The 21,592-nt window shown below is 36.8% G+C and overlaps 2 protein-coding genes across 5 annotated transcripts in view; one reads left to right on the forward strand and one right to left on the reverse strand.

The window, feature by feature from the left end:
- Positions 1–1,018: 1,018 nt before the first annotated feature.
- The window catches only part of LOC105330405 (adipokinetic hormone/corazonin-related peptide receptor variant I), a 47,289-nt gene continuing 26,715 nt past the window's right edge, over positions 1,019–21,592 (forward strand). Inside the window, exon 1 of one of the 3 annotated variants that reach the window (XM_034467117.2) lies at positions 1,019–1,609. In XM_034467117.2, coding sequence (XP_034323008.2) covers positions 1,139–1,609 — 471 coding nt within the window. In that variant the 5' untranslated portion in view covers positions 1,019–1,138. Of the gene's footprint in view, positions 1,610–15,369; positions 16,274–21,592 lie in introns of those variants that run through there. The other 2 variants (XM_011432062.4, XM_011432060.4) reach the window with 2 other exon arrangements.
- LOC105330406 (uncharacterized) lies at positions 6,419–8,472 on the reverse strand. 2 transcript variants are annotated; one of them, XM_034467119.2, is made up of 3 exons: positions 8,336–8,472; positions 7,952–8,057; positions 6,419–7,504 (listed from the first exon to the last, which is right to left on the reverse strand). In XM_034467119.2, exons 2-3 carry the CDS (start codon positions 7,956–7,958, stop codon positions 6,855–6,857), a joined length of 657 nt encoding a protein of 218 aa, XP_034323010.2. In that variant the 5' UTR covers positions 7,959–8,057; positions 8,336–8,472; the 3' UTR covers positions 6,419–6,854. The 2 variants fall into 2 exon arrangements, with proteins under 2 accessions (XP_034323010.2, XP_034323009.2); XM_034467118.2 differs by having other exon boundaries at positions 6,421–7,504; positions 7,902–8,057; positions 8,336–8,470.

Consider the following 21,592-nt stretch of genomic DNA (forward strand, 5'->3'; position numbering starts at 1 on the left):
AAGAACTACAACATTCTCCAGCCGGAGTAACTGACACACTCAATTGTAAGTGCGATTCTCTGCCATTTTTGAAGCCTCTCTCCTGGTATCCGAAAGACCCCTACCCTGTCTACATTACAATGGCGATCAGTGTTGAGATATAACTGGAACAAGTATCAATGTCGATTTAGCTGCAATGATTCGCAGCCTACACCATGCTCAATTTTCGGTATCAGCGTATATTGTTTGAATTTTAATTGACAGAACTTCAGAAAACATCAAGGCCTATAAACTACGATGGATTGTCAAATACTCAAGTCGTGTTGCAGTAGCTGAATTATTTAAAAAATCAAATCATGTAGAAGTTAACTTATTTCTGACATAAATGTGTATCACATCTGTCGGAATCCGCGTTGAAATTATACATGTATAATATATATCGTAACTGTATAAGTTAAAACACAACACACACATGCGCGGATCTAGAGGGGGGGGTCGGGGGGGTCCCGACCCCCCCTGGAAAATGAAAATTTATTAAATTTACATAGTAAAATTATCGCGAAAATATGCCTCGGACCCCCCCTGGCAAACACAATTATCCTTCGGACCCCCCCTGGAAAAATTTTCTGGATCCGCGCATGACACACATTCAATCATACTGTAGCTGACTAGTCAGGTCAAGAAAAATAGTGTTTGCAGTTCCTCGACCAACCTTAGATAACTGAATTCCGACCCAAAATAGAACCGACAGACATGTATTTTGCCGTAAGTACAAATGATCATGTTTGGTTTCACTTTAAGAAATATCTGTGATGAGATTATTTGAAACGTCTAAGGAAGGGCTGCAAAACTGACCAAGTTTGAAAGTGATAATAAAATGTTAAATACATACTGTATATGAACTGAAACAAACCGTTTTTTCATATTGACCTCACGGCCTGACATAGACGTCTAAAACGTCCACGATTTACATAGATAGGATGGTGGCCCGCATCATCAGCACCTGCACCCCCCCCCCTCCAACAAAGGTTTCCCGGCATTCCCGCATGTTCTGTTGCCGTCCTATCATCCTGAGCTATTCCGGGACAGATAGTCGTTATCTCTCACATTCTAGATTCAAGAGTATATCCTTCAAATTATTCTGTGTTTTTGGTCGAAAATGGATGAACATCTTTCGACTAACGAAAGTACTAGTCTTCCGAGTTATCTGAAATTCAGCGACAACTACGCTCACTCCATCATTTCTCTGGGTGTGGTTTTCCTGATCGGTGCTCTGGGGAACATTGCGTTCTTCGTCACTCTACTGTGCAGCAAGAACCGGAAGTCCCCGACAAACTTCTTCCTGTTACATTTGTCGTCTGCTGATCTGCTGGTTATGTTCGTTATTCCTGTAGGGGAGATGATCCACAACGCTACCATCGCCTGGCTAGGTGGGAACTTCCTTTGCAAGCTGTACCACTTCCTGTGGAACTTTGGGCAGTACGTCACCACCTTCCTCCTGTGCTGTATCAGCATTGACCGGTACCTGGCTTTTGTGTTTCCACTGAGGTCTCTCACCCAGTCTCCTCGCACTCGCTCCTTCATGGCTGCCACCGCCTGGGTCCTCAGTGCTATCCTGAGCGCCCCCGAGGTAAGCGTTTCTTACACGTCACAATGATGTACCCAGAGTTCTCGCCACAGCTTAATTTTGAATGTTAGATTGTGATGTTACATTGCAATGACGAGAACTATAAAAATTGGTACTTGGCTTGCACTGGTCATTGACCAACATAGCAAGCTTTCCCCCGGGGAAATCTGTACTTAAGCCAACAATACAACTTTTTTGTTTGTTAACAAGTTTTAATTTTCAACTTAGCCAATAATCATTAATTGTTAATCTAATTAAACTTAATTTTTTATACGGATACATTTGTAAGAGAAAGCATTATGATATTTAAGATATTTAATGTACAATCTTTGCTCCTTTGGACATTAGAACAACACACTATATCAGTGTCATAATGTTGGTAAAAGGGCAACGCATGGACTGCTAGCGGAAATCTTTATTGCATTGTAATGGTAATTTCTACATTATACATGTTTTACAGTGAATGGACCTCATTTAGAACTTTAAGATATGTGTGCTACATGTAAAGATGACGTTCCACTTCGTTTTATTTAATTGTACCTCAAATATTTCAAATCAAACAACATTGCCACTGCTATATCTATTAAAAAACCAATTCTAAATGCACTTCATTTATTTCCAATTAACTCCGCCTGTCTATGTTTAGTATAAACTGATATGGTTTTTTTTAATTTACACTCTGTTTTAAACTGGGTGCTAGTTTATCCTTGGTGGGGTATTTGTCAGATTTTATTGTAATCTTACCTTTAGTTCTTTATGTCTGTTCTATCCACCCTGTTACAGTGCTGCAGTTTGGTATGCTTTAAGTTCATGGTGATTGATTGTTGTGATGACTAGTTTTACAACAATCAAAAACGCCAAGGAGCAAAGAAAAATAGAGAGGCAAACCTTCCCATACTAAAATTAGAACCGAGAATGCTCGCTCAAAGACATATTTTAAAAGTGCTTAAAAAACAAAAAAATGGCTCTATATTTTTTAAGATTCTGTTCCATACTTTGAACGAATAAAATAGGAATGTATTTTAAATTTCCGACAAATGCATTGTAACAAACACGGCAGATCAACAGGTATGAGAATCGTTTTTTATGGATCTATGTGGTGTACAGCAGTAATTACTAAGAGCGTAATTCTTACAGCTAATAACGTGTTGAATAATAGTGCATCGATTTAATATATATATAGGTTGCTGAAAAAAACCCCAATTAATTCAGATATTCCGACTTAATGGTAAATGTAACAGGAGATGAAGTTTAATTTTACGATGTACAATGCACCAGCAGTTGCAGTACGTATATTAGTTTATATTTTTGTAGCGATAATTGTAATTTTGATATCAATGATAAATCAGCTATAGGATGGTCTTGTGCTTGAAATAAATTGATATCAGTAACAATTAATGATACGTTATTCGAATTTTATTAAAACAAAAATGTCAGGATTATAAATAAATGTCATAATGATAAAAAAAGATGCGATGTGAGATCTGGTTAGAGAGAAAGAATGGTATGCCAATACATAAACGATGGATGCGTTCCGAATGTCAAGTCTTTCGTAATTTTACAAATTTTACAACCATTCAAGATCTGTAGAGTAACGTCACTGTTTTGATTGATGACAAAACATGCATTCTCATTAAGAGGTGTCACTGTTCATCAGTCAAGGCAGCCTTAAATCTTAACCAAAAAACGGAGACGATGTTTTATTATTAAAAAAACCCCACAAACTATTGCTTCTTTTGCAAACATCAAAGAAACCATCTGACAATGAAAAGGTTGGCCCAGCGATTCGATAGGAACTATGGGTAAAATCTTTAAAATCAACATGTTATTCGTTAAGAACCCGCCGTACATGTGTCCCCTACAATCTGAGATGTTAATAAAACATAGAAGACGAACTTGCAATGCAAGTCTTGCATCAATACAAGTGATTTCTTGATATATGGATACTATTATAAGTACTATAAATGTTATGATTTATTCTGACGCACTAATGCGCAACTTCCGATTTATCCGCTCACGTGAAGACAGTTTTTAATTGAATGCTACGACGTCAAAAATAAACAATTCCATGCTTATGTTTTCGTACATTTCTTAATAAATTTAATTATGTTTCTTTAAATATTTTTTTTAAAACTAGCGCAAAGAGCGAATGCATATGGCGATAGATAAAATACATGTAGTTACACAAAGATACTAGTAAGGCGTGGTGCTGTAAGTTGGTATTATTCTTATTTATATTGTATCGCGCACAAAAATATAAATCAATGTAAGTTTTTAGAAAAATGTTTACTGTATGTACAATTTTTTTACCAACTACAATATCCTCCTCTTAAGGGGATAGAAAATCAGTTTCTTTGTCGGCACTGACGAATTAAAATCTGCTCCTTTTAGATATAAAGTTAATTCTATCGAAGATCTGGTATTATAGATGTGGCTTGAGAGTATGCCACTGAACAAAAGCTTGGGAAAATTGTAAAAGAATCTTAGTATGTAAATGATTTATTTTGCATTTTTTTCATTGTAATTTCTCAACTTCCTTTTATCTTTTAAATAATTATTTGTGGCTTTTTTCTCGTGATACGCGATTTATTATCGATTATTTTAAGGTCAGTGTGAGTAATCCAAACAGAACAACGAATGAACAAGTAAACCGTCTTACATACGAACAAGTAAACCGTCTTACTAGCGAGCAAGTTAACAGTCTTACGTACGAACGAGTTAACCGTCTTATGTACGAACAAGTAAACCATCTTATGTACGAACAAGTTGACCGTCTTACATACGTCTTACATACGAACAAGTTAACCGTCTTACATACGAACGAGTTAACCGTCTTACATACGAACGAGTTAACCGTCTTACTAGCGAGCGAGTTAACCGTCTTACGTACGAACGAGTTAACCGTCTTACGTACGAACGAGTTAACCGTCTTATGTACGAACGAGTTAACCGTCTTACGTACGAACGAGTTAACCGTCTTACGTACGAACAAATTAACCGTCTTACTAGCGAGCGAGTTAACAGTCTTACGTACGAACGAGTTAACCGTCTTATGTACGAACAAGTTAACCGTCTTACGAACGAACGAGTTAACCGTCTTACATACGAACAAGTTAACCGTCTTACTAGCGAGCGAGTTAACAGTCTTACGTACGAACGAGTTTACCGTCTTACTAGCGAGCGAGTTAACTGTCTTACGACCGAACGAGTTAACCGTCTTACGTACGAACGAGTTAACCGTCTTACGTACGAACGATTTAACCGTCTAACGTGAGAACGAGTTAACCGTCTTACGTACGAACGAATTAACCGTCTTACGAGCGAACGAGTTAACCGTCTTACGTACGAACGAGTTAACCGTCTTATGTACGAACGAGTTAACCGTCTTACGAACGAACGAGTTAACCGTCTTACGTACAAACGAATTAACCGTCTTACGAGCGAACGAGTTAACCGTCTTATGTACGAACGAGTTAACCATCTTACGTACGAACGAATTAACCGTCTTACGTACGAACAAATTAACCGTCTTACATACGAACGAGTTAACCGTCTTACTAGCGAGCGAGTTAACCGTCTTACGTACGAACGAGTTAACCGTCTTACGTACGAACGAGTTAACCGTCTTATGTACGAACGAGTTAACCGTCTTACGTACGAACGAGTTAACCGTCTTACGTACGAACAAATTAACCGTCTTACTAGCGAGCGAGTTAACAGTCTTACGTACGAACGAGTTAACCGTCTTATGTACGAACAAGTTAACCGTCTTACGAACGAACGAGTTAACCGTCTTACGTACGAACGAGTTACATTGTAACTGTCTTACGACCGAACGAGTTAACCGTCTACGAACGAGTTAACCGTCTTACGTGCGAACGAGTTAAACGTCTTACGAACGAACAAGTTAACCGTCATACGTGCGAACGAGTTAACCGTCTTACGTACGAACCGTCTTACGTACGAACGAGTTAACCGTCTTACGTACGAACGAGTTAACTGTCTTACGTACGAACCGTCTTACGTACGAACGAGTTAACCGTCTTACGTACGAACGAGTTAACTGTCTTACGTACGAACAAGTTAACCGTCTTACGTACGAACGAGTTAACCGTCTTACGTACGAACCGTCTTACGTACGAACGAGTTAACCGTCTTACGTACGAACGAGTTAACTGTCTTACGACCGAACGAGTTAACCGTCTTACGTACGAACGAGTTAACCGTCTTACGTACGAACGAGTTAACTGTCTTACGTACGAACAAGTTAACCGTCTTACGTACGAACGAGTTAACCGTCTTACGTACGAACCGTCTTACGTACGAACGAGTTAACCGTCTTACGTACGAACGAGTTAACTGTCTTACGACCGAACGAGTTAACCGTCTTACGTACGAACGAGTTAACCGTCTTACGTACGAACGAGTTAACCGTCTTACGTGCGAACGAGTTAACCGTCTTACGTACGAACGAGTTAACCGTCTTACGTACGAACGAGTTAACCGTCTTACGTACGAACGAGTTAACTGTCTTACGACCGAACGAGTTAACCGTCTTACGTACGAACGAGTTAACCGTCTTACGTGCGAACGAGTTAACCGTCTTACGTACGAACGAGTTAACCGTCTTACGTACGAACGAGTTAACCGTCTTACGTACAAACGAGTTAACCGTCTTCACTCGTTCAAGGAAGGTATTAAGCCAAGATTACTTTCGTCTGCGAGTATTTTTTAATTGACCCTCTTGCATACCTCGAAATATGTGCACATGCATCCAGCCTGTGTGTTAACGTTATCAAATACGCTAAGGTACACTGTAATGTTTATTTATTGCTTGAATAAATCGTTACATAAACAGGTTGACACATTTATCTTAATCATTTTTGTTTGAATCATGTAACATGAATAATTTTAAACAGTAAGAAAGAGAGGGCGACATAAGAGGCTTGAAATAAAATATGTTCACCCTACCGAACCAGACGTAATATGATAGACCACGACCATTGTTCGATCATTTTTAGAACCATTCCCATATTATTGAATTCGTAATTGTATATATCCGCCACTGTATTTTGCCTGTCAACTTTAACGTATGTTAATTGCTATATGCAGAACTTTTCTCCGCAGCATGTCTTGCCGTGAATTTCATTACATGAGATACATCAAGTTCTGTAAAGTCAAAGGAAGTGAGTATTGTCATAAACTGATTTCCCGACGTCTGTTAGACTGTCTGGTAATAAAGTCTGCACTAGGTGCAGGGATGCGGTAAAGACATGGTGAAGTTTGTCATCACCTCGATGCTTCCAAAGAACTCAACCCCAGACAGTGGGTTGGTCCGGAATTTGTATACAGGAAAGAATTTGTTTAACAGGTCAGGGGTCAAGGTCATACTTAGTACTGCTGCTGGTCTTATTTTGGTCGATTCAAAATCGTAGTGGTGCTCTGCGCATGTCACAGGTCCCCTTCCGCCGAACCATTCTAGCCTTGCTATATCTTTGTACACTTGAAATTCTGGCATAGCAGAGGCTAAAAACCACGTGATATTTGACGAAAATGTTGCTGAGAACGTTGCGTTATTTTTAGATATCGTATACGTCGTATCGGTTATCCTTATTGCTGCCTTGGTCGCGTTTAACTTGTAGACAAGCTCCGACGACACGCTGTTAACCTCACTGTCCTCGTACAACACGACTTTATAGTTCAGTGGCGCACCGCCTGCCTCTCGCCGAACAAAAGGAATATCAAACTTGTACTCCAAGAAGTTGGACCGCAGCCATGATGGATGGATTGGTCCACAGTCCAGCTCGCGGCCAATCTCCATCAAAACCGGATGTTTGTCTTCAGGCCACGCCTCCCACGGGGGTCTCATCAGCTCCGCGGGGGGATCGGTGCTGGTGTCTACAAAATGAGTGATAAAGCTTGGTCACATTCCTTATGTTACACCTTTTCCCACTCATATACGCAAACAAGAGAATAAACCCGGACTGCGTACATATCACTAAGACTATGGTTGAAAGAGGGAGGAGTTATCATGATATCTGTGCCTGTGAAAAAAAGGTTTAGATTTTAATTTACAGAAGGTAAATTATTTTCAAGTCACTTAGTATTTATCCTGTATAGATGATGATGATGATGATGATGATGATGATGATGATGATGATGATGATGATGATGATGATGATGATGATGATGATGATAAACATCATCATCATGAAGAAAAGAGAGAGAGAAAGTTAGAGAAATCAGTGCACATCTTGGGAAAATGCATCAGGACAGAAACACTACGTTGACTTACATTTAACCATTTCGCGCACGTTGGTGATTGGTAGAGGAATTATTACCCACCATGCATGATATGTCCCTCTTATGACGTCATCACTTGTCGTCACATGATCCCAGAAGAAGGCCACACAAAGTAATCGCCACATACCCCCGAAGGTCATACTGAAACCTACATATACATAAAATCTATCGAGACAACTGCACTGAATTGCAAGCAAACTTTATCATGAAATAAATTTTGACTGATTAAAGTGATTGGTAATAATGTGTGATTGATATTCTGATAGGTTTATCTACTTCCGGTTACCGACATATCTGACGCGTATAAACGGGATGAAGAGGCTCTCGGCACATCGTAGTGTGAATTACGTATTTAGTATTCCGAACGGATTTGTTACACCATTAAAAAGAAGGTACAAAATTCCTTCGAATCTCTGCACTACTCACCTGTTTGCTGGAATGGAACCCAGGTACACACTGATCATTCACTGAGATAAAACGCCTTATCTCTTCTGCCCCGCGACTTGTTACTATTTGCCCTTTATAAAAGGCAGGCACCTGTGTGTGTTCGGAACCTCTCATAAAAACCTAACTTAAATCTATCTCATTTCACCTGGAGCTTTTTGTCTCATCAACCAATTGAATGTGATACACCCTCCACACTATGATTCGTTATAGAAATGTATGTGGAGAGGTTTGGTATACTTTGATCTGTTATATCAATCCGAAGTGAACAAGTCAAACCGATTAGCTCAGTAGATTTTACATTGACAGTTATAATGCGTTCTTTACCAATAATGATATCAGAGAACAAAACTTGTGGTAGCCATTTATGATGTGCTTGTCTATCTCTTGACATAAAAGGGTTTTATGGATTTTAACAAGGTATGCCGTAAAGATTATCGTTTAAAAGAATGCATACAAGTTAATTTTACTTTGTTTGAATGCCTTATTAGTCCCCTACCGGTTTTCACCGGAGGGGACTATAGCTTTCCTCTGCGTCCGTCAGTCCGTCCGTCTGTCCGTCCGTCCGTCTGTCTGTCCCACTTCAGTTTTCCACACTTTTTTTCTTTATGCGTTTGAGGAATAATATGAAATTTGCTGAACAGCTTCAAAATGTCAAACTACAGATCAAGTTTACACTTTTGTAGCGTCTGGTTGACATATTTTCGAGAAAAATAATTTTTTATATTCCAATTGTTTAATGTTCGTGTTCGATATTCTGCATAACAGTGCATTGTTTTCACAATTTCCACAAACCGGTAGGGGACGTGTAGTGCTTATGCAATACTCTCAGAATGCTTGTTTGATTGGTTATATGGAACAATATGTAAGGAACTTAGTATACACAACACGACAAATGAATTGATCGATCTAGATTTCCAACTTTTTAAAAAATAATACATGTAATGAGATATGATTTTGCATTGCCTTTCTTTCATGTTTTAACATCCATGAATAAGTGAATATTTTTTTTAACTGTGTCACCATACCTGCCTCTATCCATGCCACCTATTGCCCCTGAACAAAAAAGACAAAATATAATCAAAATTCAAACCAAAAGAGATTTTAATTTAAGGATTTAAATTTTTATTGGATAATTTTCCGCATGTAATTAGAATCTGGACCCTGATTTGGGTATAATGTTGCTTTCTGTCAATATGACAATTGAGCGACCGGGCCGCCATATGATTCTTGTCATATCCGATAATAGTAAAAGACATAGCCTAAACTTAATTTAATGTCAAACAAACATTAAACATTTCTTATAAATCGATAGTTTCCTGGTAAATATGAACTGTTGATGGTGTTGGCCCAGAGCATCAATGTTTACAATCAAATTGGTGCAATTTTGGTACTATTTCGGTACTATGTCGATACTATTTCGGGTACTATGTCAATACTATTTCAACTCTGTGATAATACTATTACGGTACAAGTATGTTATATTGAAAAGGACAGACTCTATTGGTTAAAAGAATGTGTGCGGGTGGGTGTAAATACAGGAAATTTTGCTGCAGCTGCTTAGCAAAAAAAACAACCCGTAGACATGTGGAATACATGAATAATATTGAATTTTAATCAATTACGAATGTTGGAGATGAGATCTTTGTCATTAATTTTTCCTTTTCCTGGTTTTGATTGAGCAAAAACATTTGGAGTTTTGAATAACTTCTTTGCCGAACCTAAGAGTTTATTGGCCCATGCTTGTCTGTTCGTGACATGAGTATGATCACGTCCATTTCCTGTCACATACGTGTGATGGCGGCCATGTCGGTGAGAAATCGGCGTTGGGGTTTCTAACCTCCAGGAGCTACTTCGCTGGCGTTACTATACGAATTTTCGAAAATACACACACATGGGTAATCGATTGGAATGGAAGCGAATGGAAAACTCCAAAATTTCTTTGTTAACTCTTCATCTATTCGGAGAAATTAATATTTCCCGGATATTAAAAATTATTATACGTATCGGAAAATATGACATCTTTTCTACTCTTGGAGGTACTGTCATGTTGTAAAGTTTGGATTTACCAGGTGGTAGTAAATACAAAAATAAATTTTGTACGAATTACCACCCGGTATATTCAAAATTTACTAAGTTTGAATTTACCTGGTAAACTTACAAATTTTGAATTTACCGGCAGTAAATACAAAATTTGTATTTTTTGCATTTACTGCGACCCGGTATAAATCTAAAATTTACAACATGGCAATACGCAAGACGCCTCGTATTTAAACCTGACAAGCTAGATGGGGCTTTTCAACGGGAAAATCTTTTTTCCCATTATTAAATTAACATCGTTTGAACCCTATACTTTATAAACAACGCGTATTCAAGTATCCTATAAATTACAAAAATACAATATTTTGTTTGGTGTGACGAAGTCGCGATCAAGAGGCGTCTAATTAACTAATGTGGAAAAAGCGGGAGATGAGATGCATGGTCAAATGACCATTATAATAGAAAATATTATATCGAGCACGACATAGGCGTCATCGTACGTAAGCTTGTAATATACTTGATAAGTAATTGTGTTTAGTTATAATATCATAGTATGACAACGAGGACAACAAAGGTTTATAGCAGAAGCATATAGTATACGCACTGTTTTTCGTGTCTTTGAGTTTGTTTCCATATTTTTAACTGTGTCTGGATAAGTCGGTTGAAATGGAGCATGAAGTTTGTGTACAGATAATTAAACAAAACCCATTCCTCGCAATCCGCCCATCCCGACAGACGTTAACGTCACTCTCGTTACAGACGAGACTTCATCGACATTACCAAGACAGGAACTAAATACCTACCCACCTCTCTCAAATAGTTCCCAGTAGAATTATTTTAACAATACAAGACAACTATTTACTCAATCCATCTCCTAAGGCGTCAGGGTGAAGGGGGGGGGGGATGGGGTTAAACGACAATTCTCGCTTAACGGGATTCCTTTAGTGGATTTCATCAGAGCTTCATCGATGAATCAAAACTGTTAAGATAAAAGGCCATGTCTTGAATTTTTTTAATAACAAAAAAAAAATCTGAATAACTCGGTGATTTTCTAAAGCCGTTGCTTTATGAATAAGCAGTAAGAACTAATTCTTTTAAACGCAATTTCAACATGCATAAGAAATAGATCCGGAGTCGATGTTCCTTCTAGACATTCCGGTTATAAAATTCTTTATGGAAATATTTTCCCGCTTCTTTCCGACTGAAGGATTTTTTTCAATGGCAATAAAACATTACTTGAAATTTATCTGTGTGTATTGAACTCAGGCTTCCAAAAAGCCTTCCTTACTTACATTAAAAAAGATTCTCAGAATTTCACTGCTTCTAATATCGATAAATCTTGAAAAGGGACACCGGAAGTAATGCTTCCCATCATACGGTAGAATTTTCCTCTGTTCGGTCGTTTTTGATTGGTCGCTGATTTTGTAGGCGATAAGAATCTTACAATTTTGATGCAAACTCTTGGTCTGATATAAACAAATTATTTCAATATTTTTTACGATTGTTTTCATTTTACATTTTAACACACTCTGTAATAAATGGCATGTTTTCTTTTTACAATAATTTTTCTCCCCTTTTTCTCCCAGGAGGAGCAGCAGACCAGTAACGATATTAGATTTCAGGTTAGGTTGGGGGGAGGGGGGCTGCTTTAAATGAGAGAGGGTATCGTTTTGCAATTGATAAGCTCATAAGTTACCAGTTCTTTTAAAAATCCAGTTTATTCTGATAACTTTTTAATCATAATCCCCAGCAACCAGGAAGAAATTTTACGAAGTACACGTCACTGTAATATTTATTGTTTATTAGGATATGTCGTACATACAATCTTTACAATCTGGAAACTCCACGGGGAGAAGTTCAGTCATTCCATGGTATAATGTGTATTTACCAACATACGTGTACAAAAAAAATAAATTGAAAAACAGAAAATTGTCAATTAAGAAGGGCCCAATCGTTGTATTGATGATACATCTGTATCTCACGCGTTTCTAATAGTTGGTTAATGTATAGTCTGAAGTTAACTAATCAGAAAAAGACACTAACAGGTTTAAAGGGCGTGTTGATTTAAAGACACTTTAAGATACGTGCACAGATACAGCGTGTGACACAGATCTATGACGCTCACGATTACTAATAAAACCAAAGTACCCCCCCCCCCCCGGCGTTTTCCAACTGTTTAAATGAAAAACCTGAGAGTCGCGTGATCTGTTTAAATGTATAGAGACTGATTTCAGAGTTACATGACTTTTGATTGTACATAAAGTCCATTTTCGTATTTTTTTTTAAATCCGCGATACCACGTGTCCATACATTTAAACAGATCATGCGACTCTCAGACATTTATTTAAACAGTTGGAAAACGCTGGGGGTACTTTGGTTTTATTTGTAATCGTTAGCATCATAGATTTGATGACATTCAAGAGTACGTAAATTCGTCGATAATAATCCTAAAATATTAACGTTGTGACCGTTGGACCGAGCGCAGATTTAACACAGTGCGGTTTGATTTTGTAGAACAAAATTTATTTGAAACGCACACAGTAGGATCCGCCTGGTTGCCAACTCAAATCACTAGCCAAAGTTTAACTAAACGTCTCAGTCTACATTATGACGTCATGTTTCAGACGTAAAACATACACGTTTTGTCTTCGGAAATAGCCGAAGAGAGTTACTTTTTTCCGAACTTTTTATCATTCCTTCTTTCATTGTTTATCAATTTAATTCAAATAAATGCCGCGCTAATAAAATTGAATACCTTAATCAGTATCTAAAAGATCAGTTCCTTAATGTTTTTATTTTCTATCTGATAAATTGATAAGACATATGTAGAACTAGTCGTGTTTCTTGATTGAAGCACTATTGAAACTCATCTTGTGTCATCTTTTATTTCCTTCAATTCAAATTACCTTCTTTTGAAACACTGGAACATTTTAATCGAGTTTAGGGGCAATAAACATCGGTAAGTACCAGTCAATCAATGGTCGAACTAACTCTTCAATAACAAAATGGCTTCCAATATGGCGGCGCCCAGGGCTGGAAGAATTTTTTTTTTGGCCTTAGTACCCCTGATTAGACTTTTATTTTTCACTGATTTTCTCATATATACGTGTTACCATTAGTCCTCGCTTCGCTGCGCTCGGTAATATACAATTTGTCATTAGAAATTGTAGATAAATGAATATTTAATTTTATTTCAAAAACAAAATCCACGAAAATTAGTATACAGCGAACCAATTTTGCTATGACGTGTGTGTGTACATGTATAACTGATTGAATTTTGCCTACTTCATAGTAAGATAAACGTCAAAAACGTACGATCCGCCTGACGTTACGTTTGAATTTCATACAATTTGACGTCATTCTTAAAACTAAAAACCCAAAAAATATAAATTATATGCAATGAATTCAATATTGAATTTATTCTTCTTTTATATATATAAGATAATTTTATTTGCATTTATTGATACTATTTTTTTTAAATGTGCATATGTGCATGCGTCATATGTTCATTAAAACTAATACTGACATGCTCATTGACGTCCCTTTTCGTTGAAAATTTCGTTTCGCTTTGGCATGGTTTTTTGTGGGGGAGGGTGTAAATCTTTTCATTTTGTGGTTTTATTTTTCTGTTTTCTTTTCGGTTCTTTTTTTTTTTATCGATTCTCTTCTTCTTTATTGGTTTTTTGTTTTGTTTGTTTTTTGGTTTCTTTTTCGATTCTCTTCTTCTTTTTTGTTTTTTGGGTTTTTTTTTGTTTTTTTTTTGGGGGGGGGGGGTGTTTTGTTTTTGTTTTATCTTCTCTATTCCATTCATTGTCTACATGTACTGATGGCCTTAAACCGAGGTAATCAAATCAGAATCTTCAAATCTTCACCTATTGGACTTCCGATGCCATGCAATTACAATATCATATTATACAATTATTTAATGCTTGAGCAGTCAATAGACCAGAATATTTTTCCCGAGGTGCAGGGAACAGCTCAGTATGATCTATTGCCCGAGGCCAACGGCCGAGGGCAATAGATCATACTGAGCTGTTCCCTGCATCAAGGGAAAAAATTCTGGTCTATTGACTGTTCAAGCATTAAATAATTGTTTTATTACCTAATTCCTTTTTTAGTTTTCGGGGTTTACAATTTGCATATTGCAGATGGTTTTCGTGCCATTATTCAATATACTCAGATTTTTTTTCCATCTTTTACATGCACAAAGCCTGTTGCATGCATTACAACAATTCAATTTAATATTAGTTTACTCAAAGAAGGGGGAGTCTTCAACCCATTAGATTTTCATTAGTCTTTTACCTCATATAAAGCTTTAAACCTGTTGATTATTTGATACTCCATTTTGATAACATTGTATTTGGTTTCACCAAGTACTAAAAACAGCGTGTATGTAAAGGAATATACATTCCCTGAGAACTATCGAAAGGATGTAACATTAACATACCCGCGTTCTGAAATACGTTGCCGGTCCAATAGATCGCAGTCTATTGACCGGCGGTCCAATAGATCGAAGTCTATTGACCGGCGGTCTAATAGATCGCAGTCTATTGACCGGCAGTTCAAAATAGACGCAAATATTTAATTTGTAATAAAACAACAAAATCCCTTTGATTAGGTAATAAAGAAAATTATTTTATTACACCTTAAAATAACGACCGTAAGCTCTCCCTTCCCAACCCTCCAACTGACACAACTCTCCTTTTTTCATCAAAAAGAGCGATTCTACATCACACTCTCAAATAATGAAAATGATTCAGTCACCGTTATCATAATTGTAATGGCCAGAAGTGATCAATTAGTTTAACCAGAAATATAAAGCTCAATCTACGGACATTTCATTATTGTTCCCATTTATAGTTTAAAACTTGATATGTGGATACAATCACGACCACTGACCGTTGATTAAATACATGTACATAAAATGCCCTTGCGTTACTAGATTGAGCTGATACATATATAAACAGCTGCCCGGGAAATCATCAATACATACCTACGATTCACCACAGCGAGAAGAGAAATCCCGGATTGCAGCGTGGAGCATTGATTGCGTACAGCACGGCTCCATTCACTAGGCCGGTCACTGGAATAACGCCGCCAAATTCTTACACTCAGCATCGCTTTCCAGTTATATAAAACTGCGGATTATTGAGAGAGTTTTAAAAAGTTTAAAAAAAGTTTTACTGAAAAATTTTGGTTCTTTACGAAATCCTTAAAGTCTGGAATGAAATAAATTTTTTTATTATCCGCTTGGATATCAGAGGAACATCGCAGATGAATTCCGACGCGGATGCGGATACTACAATTCGATTCAACCAAAGTTCCCTCTACGAGGATGTGTATTCTACAGCCCCAAATGACGGCGTCCTTCTAATGAAATTTACCTGTGAAAATGGTTTCGATGAATTTCAGAAAAACGGTTCCTGTCAGAACAACACCACGGAAATGTTGCCAATGGACCTGGTGTTCACGGACGAAAACATGGTCACTATCGTGGCCTACACGTGCATGTTCATCGTGGCGGCGTGCGGGAACCTGACCGTGTTCATCACGCTGTTCAGGAACCGTAACATCAAATCACGCGTGAATCAGTTCATCTTCCACCTGTCCATCGCCGACCTGGTGGTCACCTTCATCATGCTCCCCCTGGAGATCATCTGGAACATCACGGTGGCCTGGAAGGCGGGGGACCCCGCCTGTAGGATCCTCATGTTTTTCCGCATTCTGGGATTGTACCTGTCGTCTTTCATCCTGGTTACCATTAGTTTGGACAGGTACTTTGCCATTGTTCACCCCCTTAGTCTGAACGATGCGGACAAGCGGGGCCGGATCATGCTGATTCTGGCCTGGTGTTTTAGCATTGTAGCCAGCATTCCACAAGTAAGTTTTCCTTAACCCTAAATTTTTTACACAAATCAAATCCAATTAAAGCAAAGTCGGAAAAAGTAAAACCATCAATCTTAAAAAGGTATCGAAAAGTCTAACTTAAATTATAGATTCTAGTCAACATTTCAATTGGTACATGTAAATTTACCTGAACCCTTAAAATCCAGAAATCTAATCTAATTAATACAATAACAGATTTGTTTAATTTTTAAAATTATAGAATTAGATTTTGTCTTTAAGAGAGCTAGTTGGGTGTAGTTTTATAACTAATCTCCTTTATGTGAAGAGGACTGTATAAAGATATAGGAAAATATTCAAATTTTGAATCGAAAATATTTGGATTTTTCTTTCTTTACTTATAGATAGTTTGTGCTCAAAATTGCATATCAAAACTTTTTTTAAAAATTTAAAATTTTAAACCCTATCTGATTAGTATTTTTTTGACCATCCGGCCTGCTTATCCTAAAGATTTGAGCAGTAAAAAGCTATTGTTAAAGAACTCTTTCGAGTTAAAGTAATTTACCTGTATAGAGAAAAAAGTTTATCATTACTCTTAATAATGATGCGATTCATTCCAAATTATATACGGTATAATGAAACACTATAGGGTTTTCTAAATTGTGACCATTAATATAGAGAATTATTCATAAATCCGTTAAGATATTTTCCGCTGGGACAATTCCATGCTTATAATTGCAATTAGAGTACACTCAAGTGTCCAGCATGTCTGATCAACAGTGATAATCGGCAAAATAAGTATCAAATTAAAAAGATGAGATGGCTTAGTGATGGTCAACGCTGAGGTCAGATGGCTGAAGGAGGCTGGGTTAGATGACAAATAAACCATCAGATCTTCCTGAATTTTAAGATAAAAATAGTTAAGCTATAAATAATAATGTAGTCAAGAAAAATTCCATAGATTTTGCCTTTTAGAATTAGGAACTTTCCTATAATTTAAAATGGAGTTCTTCTTTTAAAGGAGATCAATAAGGTCTAATAATTGCCACGACCATCGAGCCCCCTTAATGATGGTCAACGCTACCGTCCGAACATGAGGTTTTGCCAGTTATAAACTACACTAGTACATTTCAGGCAATATTCATTATATGAGCCCCCTTGGACAATATATATTGCCCTATTGTATATATCGCATTGGGTAATATTTCATCCCCTGGAGACTAACAAAAACAGTATTGATATCTACCCTAGTTAATATATTTTAGTAAAAGGCCCATCGAGCAGATCTTATATCTATCGACAAAATACATATGTGCAAACAAATCATAACGGACTAACAAGCGTTACTCATTTTGTATGCACATACCGCTGCAGTTATGAATCTTTTCTCAATAGAATTAAATAATGATTCAAAGTTTGAAATCCTAACTTTTTCACGTATGATACATGTAACTGGATGTCATGTCCATCTTCTAATTGACAAATTAATTCTGATAACGAAAGCCTCAACGTACTTCTATGGTCGTATAAATAACGGTAACCTTAGGAAATTCGCCTTGATGGCCCATTATAATAATGAATATTGTTATTGTTCTCTCAAAATTGGTTAGCTACTGCTGACCATTCTTCAAGCAAAGAAAAGGTCAACAATATACCTTGTATACTAGTACATTTACTTACATGTACACGTATCTGTGAGTTCATAACCATTAGTACAAAAGAATTAAGAGAGAAGCATAGAAAAAAAATGAAAAAAGGGATAAAAGTAATATCATAACAATTGATAGTAAAAATTATAATCATATTTTAAAAAAGATTTAACCGATTTGGATAAAATCTAATAAGTATGTAACTGCAGAAAACAATTCATTAATAATATAAGTACATGTATAAGTGTCATCGCTCTTTTACAATTTTTCGACTCAAATATAGATATAATGCAGCATTTCTTCCCATGAAAATACTGGTTATCTTGGTGAGCATGAAAATACTGGTTATCTTGGTGAGCATGAAAATACTGGTTATCTTGGTGAGCAACATGTATTTTTATGAGACATTGTTCACACAATATTTTTTTTTTTTTGCATAATGTGTTAAACTAAAAACAAAAAAATATCTTGGGGAAAATTATTGCATGTAGAAAAGCGTTGACATCAGATAAATTCCTATGTAGAGGACTCGGATTAAAATTAAAACTTGGATGTTTTTGAACGGCATCAGCTGTGATTTATTCTAGCTTTTTCTCTCTGCTGTCTCTCCGGTAGCAGTGGTGTTGCTTTCATCTAGTTTTTAACGTTGTAACAATGTACTTTAGTCTTTATTTTCTCATTACGTCGTGTAAAACAAGCTTGGGTTGCCGGTGTAATAGAAATAGTCTCCGTTGACGCCATTTCTACAAGTTCCAGAAATCACGGTGTAGGGCTAATCCACGGCCACACTATTGGTAATTCACGGGTACTTTGTCCGGAAAACAGCGCTGATTTTTGCAGAATCTCTCACTAGCTGCTCCGGGGTGTTTTGTTTTTTTAACTGCATGGATTCTTATAGCAACAAAAACACCCCGAACTCGGTTTGACTTTCAGTTCCGACACTGGAAGCTTAGAAGCTTCCTCAACACGTCGGTGGACGCTTTCATACAAGTCCGGCCGTCACAATAAACGTGTTCTGCACGGCTATTACCTGATCGCGGGGCTTGTAAAGCATCGACATTGATTCCTTATAAACACACCATTAGTGCTGTTGTTATGGTCGTAGAATTCATACTGTGTTTTGATAATTTACATGTAATTCTCTTTTAGAGACTTAAAATAAGCAAATTCCGATAAAGTACACCTCTATCAAAATCTACAATTCTGATGGAACGTGAATTTGAATGTTGACTGAATTCTATGGTTTACTAAATTTTCATTTTTATCCAAGCACGTCCACGTTATTTTTAATAGATTTAAATACTAGATAAATACCCTTCTAAAGCAAGCTGACATTTTTTTCTAAATCATCTTTATGCTCATCAATATATCCACGTATCTATAAATATTTACAGAATATCAGTATCCTTTTTATCGTAAACACGCTCTTTGCAACGATTTTGATATCTGGGGAAAACTGAGTTTTCGGGTGATTAGCCGAGTCGAAGTGCTTTACCCCAGTGGTTCAATTTTCGTGTATCTATGATTTCCTGTCTAATAAAACAAGAAGCGGATGATTTACTCAGACATATTGACTGACAGATGAATAGAAACAATTTTATCTTTATGCTTTATTATTCTACTGTTATAGCATGTTTGTTACCGAGCTATCAAATCCAATGGTTTTGAAGGTATATAAATCATATAAATAAAAAACCGTATGTTTCTGTCATAAAAAGTCAGAAACCAAATAAATGACCGGATGTAAATAGATTTCAACATCATATCGATGATGAACGACGCTTTTTTTTGTTAGCATTTTTCTATTCAGTTTAAACACATATTGACTGTTTAACTTGCCAATTTATAGCTTCTGAGTCGTAGATTCATTGTGTCCTGTCAACAGAGATCAGTCATTTGTGGATCAAACACAAAGTCCGTAGACCGTATCACATGGTCTTTACCGAAACCAAATCACTTCCGGTTAAGAATTTCAATCACCTTCGATAGGATCATTGTCGCTTAGGTAATATGCGAATTCGCTGCGGCCATTAATTCCATGCTTTGGAACTGTGTTATAAACTCAATCTTCTGAATTTAAGACCTATGATTTGTTAAGTCGAAGCTGGATTCATTTCATGTAGCGTTTACATAAAACCTCATCTCCCGGCAGAAAACGGATATTGAAATTACCCCAAAATATTGTTTTTGATCGCTTCATTTCCAATGAACTGTAGAGAACTTTTATGGGTAATATATCGGTTATATAGAATGAAAAGGTGTCATATATCGTACATACACGTGTGTTACATCAGCAATAGTATAGGTACGTTTATGCCTAAAAAAATATCAATTATTTTAGAATTTGATTTGGCATAATTTTTCAAAAATATACTGCTTTAACAAAACGGTATATAGAGTGCGCCACGAAATGTAACCTGCATTAAATTGTATTTTTATGAAACTGTAGTGCAAGGCAGACATACAAGTAAAATGAATTAGTTGTATTTTACAACACAGTGTACATGTATCTCCAACTGCAGTAATAGTACATGCCCCTTTTTCAAGTACCTTCTGTTCAGGCGTTCAGTCGGGTGAGGCTTCGCATTGATTTTTGTCTCTAAGATGAGTTCTGATTTATTCTTTATGTCAGTAATTTCTGTTCCTTTGTCTTTAATTCCCATCGCCGTAATGAAAAAACTTGGGTGAAACAACTATAAAAAGGTGCCCTGTTATTAATAGGAAACATCTAGCCTTATTGTCTTAGCTAAAGATGCGTACCTTTTTATCCTCTGTACTTTGTGTTTTGTGAAATAAGTGCCAGCCAGTTCTTCAAATCAAGACTGTATTACACAATATATGTATTTTTTGCTTGTTTTGTTTTGTTTTCTCGTCTGTTAATGTTAGTATTTTTGAAATTCAACCTTTTGGGTTTTTTTAAATAAAATATAAATATAATGACAAACATTTTAAAAAAATTTTGGAGGTGGTTGCAGAACAGAGACGGTATGACCTCTGGTGACCTTTGAACCCTTGACCTTGATCTCTGACTGACCACTGTCTTCCAGACCTAAAGTCTTTTTCTTTCATGTCAAAACCTGTCATATCTACACGTCTGGTCGAAGCAAATGTAAATGTTAACCTTTTGTTACCACGCCATATCCCCCGCAAAGGATATTTTTGTCCGACCGTCGTAATTCATCTAGGGCTTGAGGAAAGTTGTATGTTTCTGATGGTTCTATTGATTAAGAGCTACTATTTTTGTCATCACTCTACAAGAGAAATATACACTGACCCCTGTTGACCAGTGATTTGGCATGTCATGGGTAACACGGCCGGGAACCAGTTTTGCCTTCGGCAACTTATGGAGAGTGGAGATATTACACAACAGTTATGATGAACATGAATAGACAACCTTGGCTGAGGGACCGTCTGAAATATTGAATAATGCAAGACAAGGATTAATGTATCTGTAAAGATGCAAGAGCCATACATGTCTCTTGAATACGATTGTCGCCATCTTATCCTTGGTTGAAGTGGTTCATGAAGCAGATGATTAAAGAATACATGGCAACCAGTTCATATTAGGTACTGAGTCTCTCTGGTTCGGATCTGCATGGTCAAATAATGTAAACTTTGCCTAGTCGAAAATGATAAAACTTTTTCGTAAAACGATTGCACAAGTTTGACCTGACCTTTATAAATGACCTTCATTTAATTAGGCAAT

The sequence above is a fragment of the Magallana gigas genome, chromosome 6 (genome assembly GCF_963853765.1).
Source record: "Magallana gigas chromosome 6, xbMagGiga1.1, whole genome shotgun sequence".
Taxonomy (NCBI): Eukaryota; Metazoa; Mollusca; class Bivalvia; order Ostreida; family Ostreidae; genus Magallana; species Magallana gigas.

Excerpts from the sequence above, each read along its gene's own strand:
- LOC105330406 (XM_034467118.2), bottom strand. The coding sequence starts at position 8,049 with ATGACCTTCGGGGGTATGTGGCGATTACTTTGTGTGGCCTTCTTCTGG. Across the intron at positions 7,505-7,901 it reads CGTGCGCGAAATGGTTAAAT|ACACCAGCACCGATCCCCCC; the intron begins GTAAGTCAACGT and ends CTCATTTTGTAG.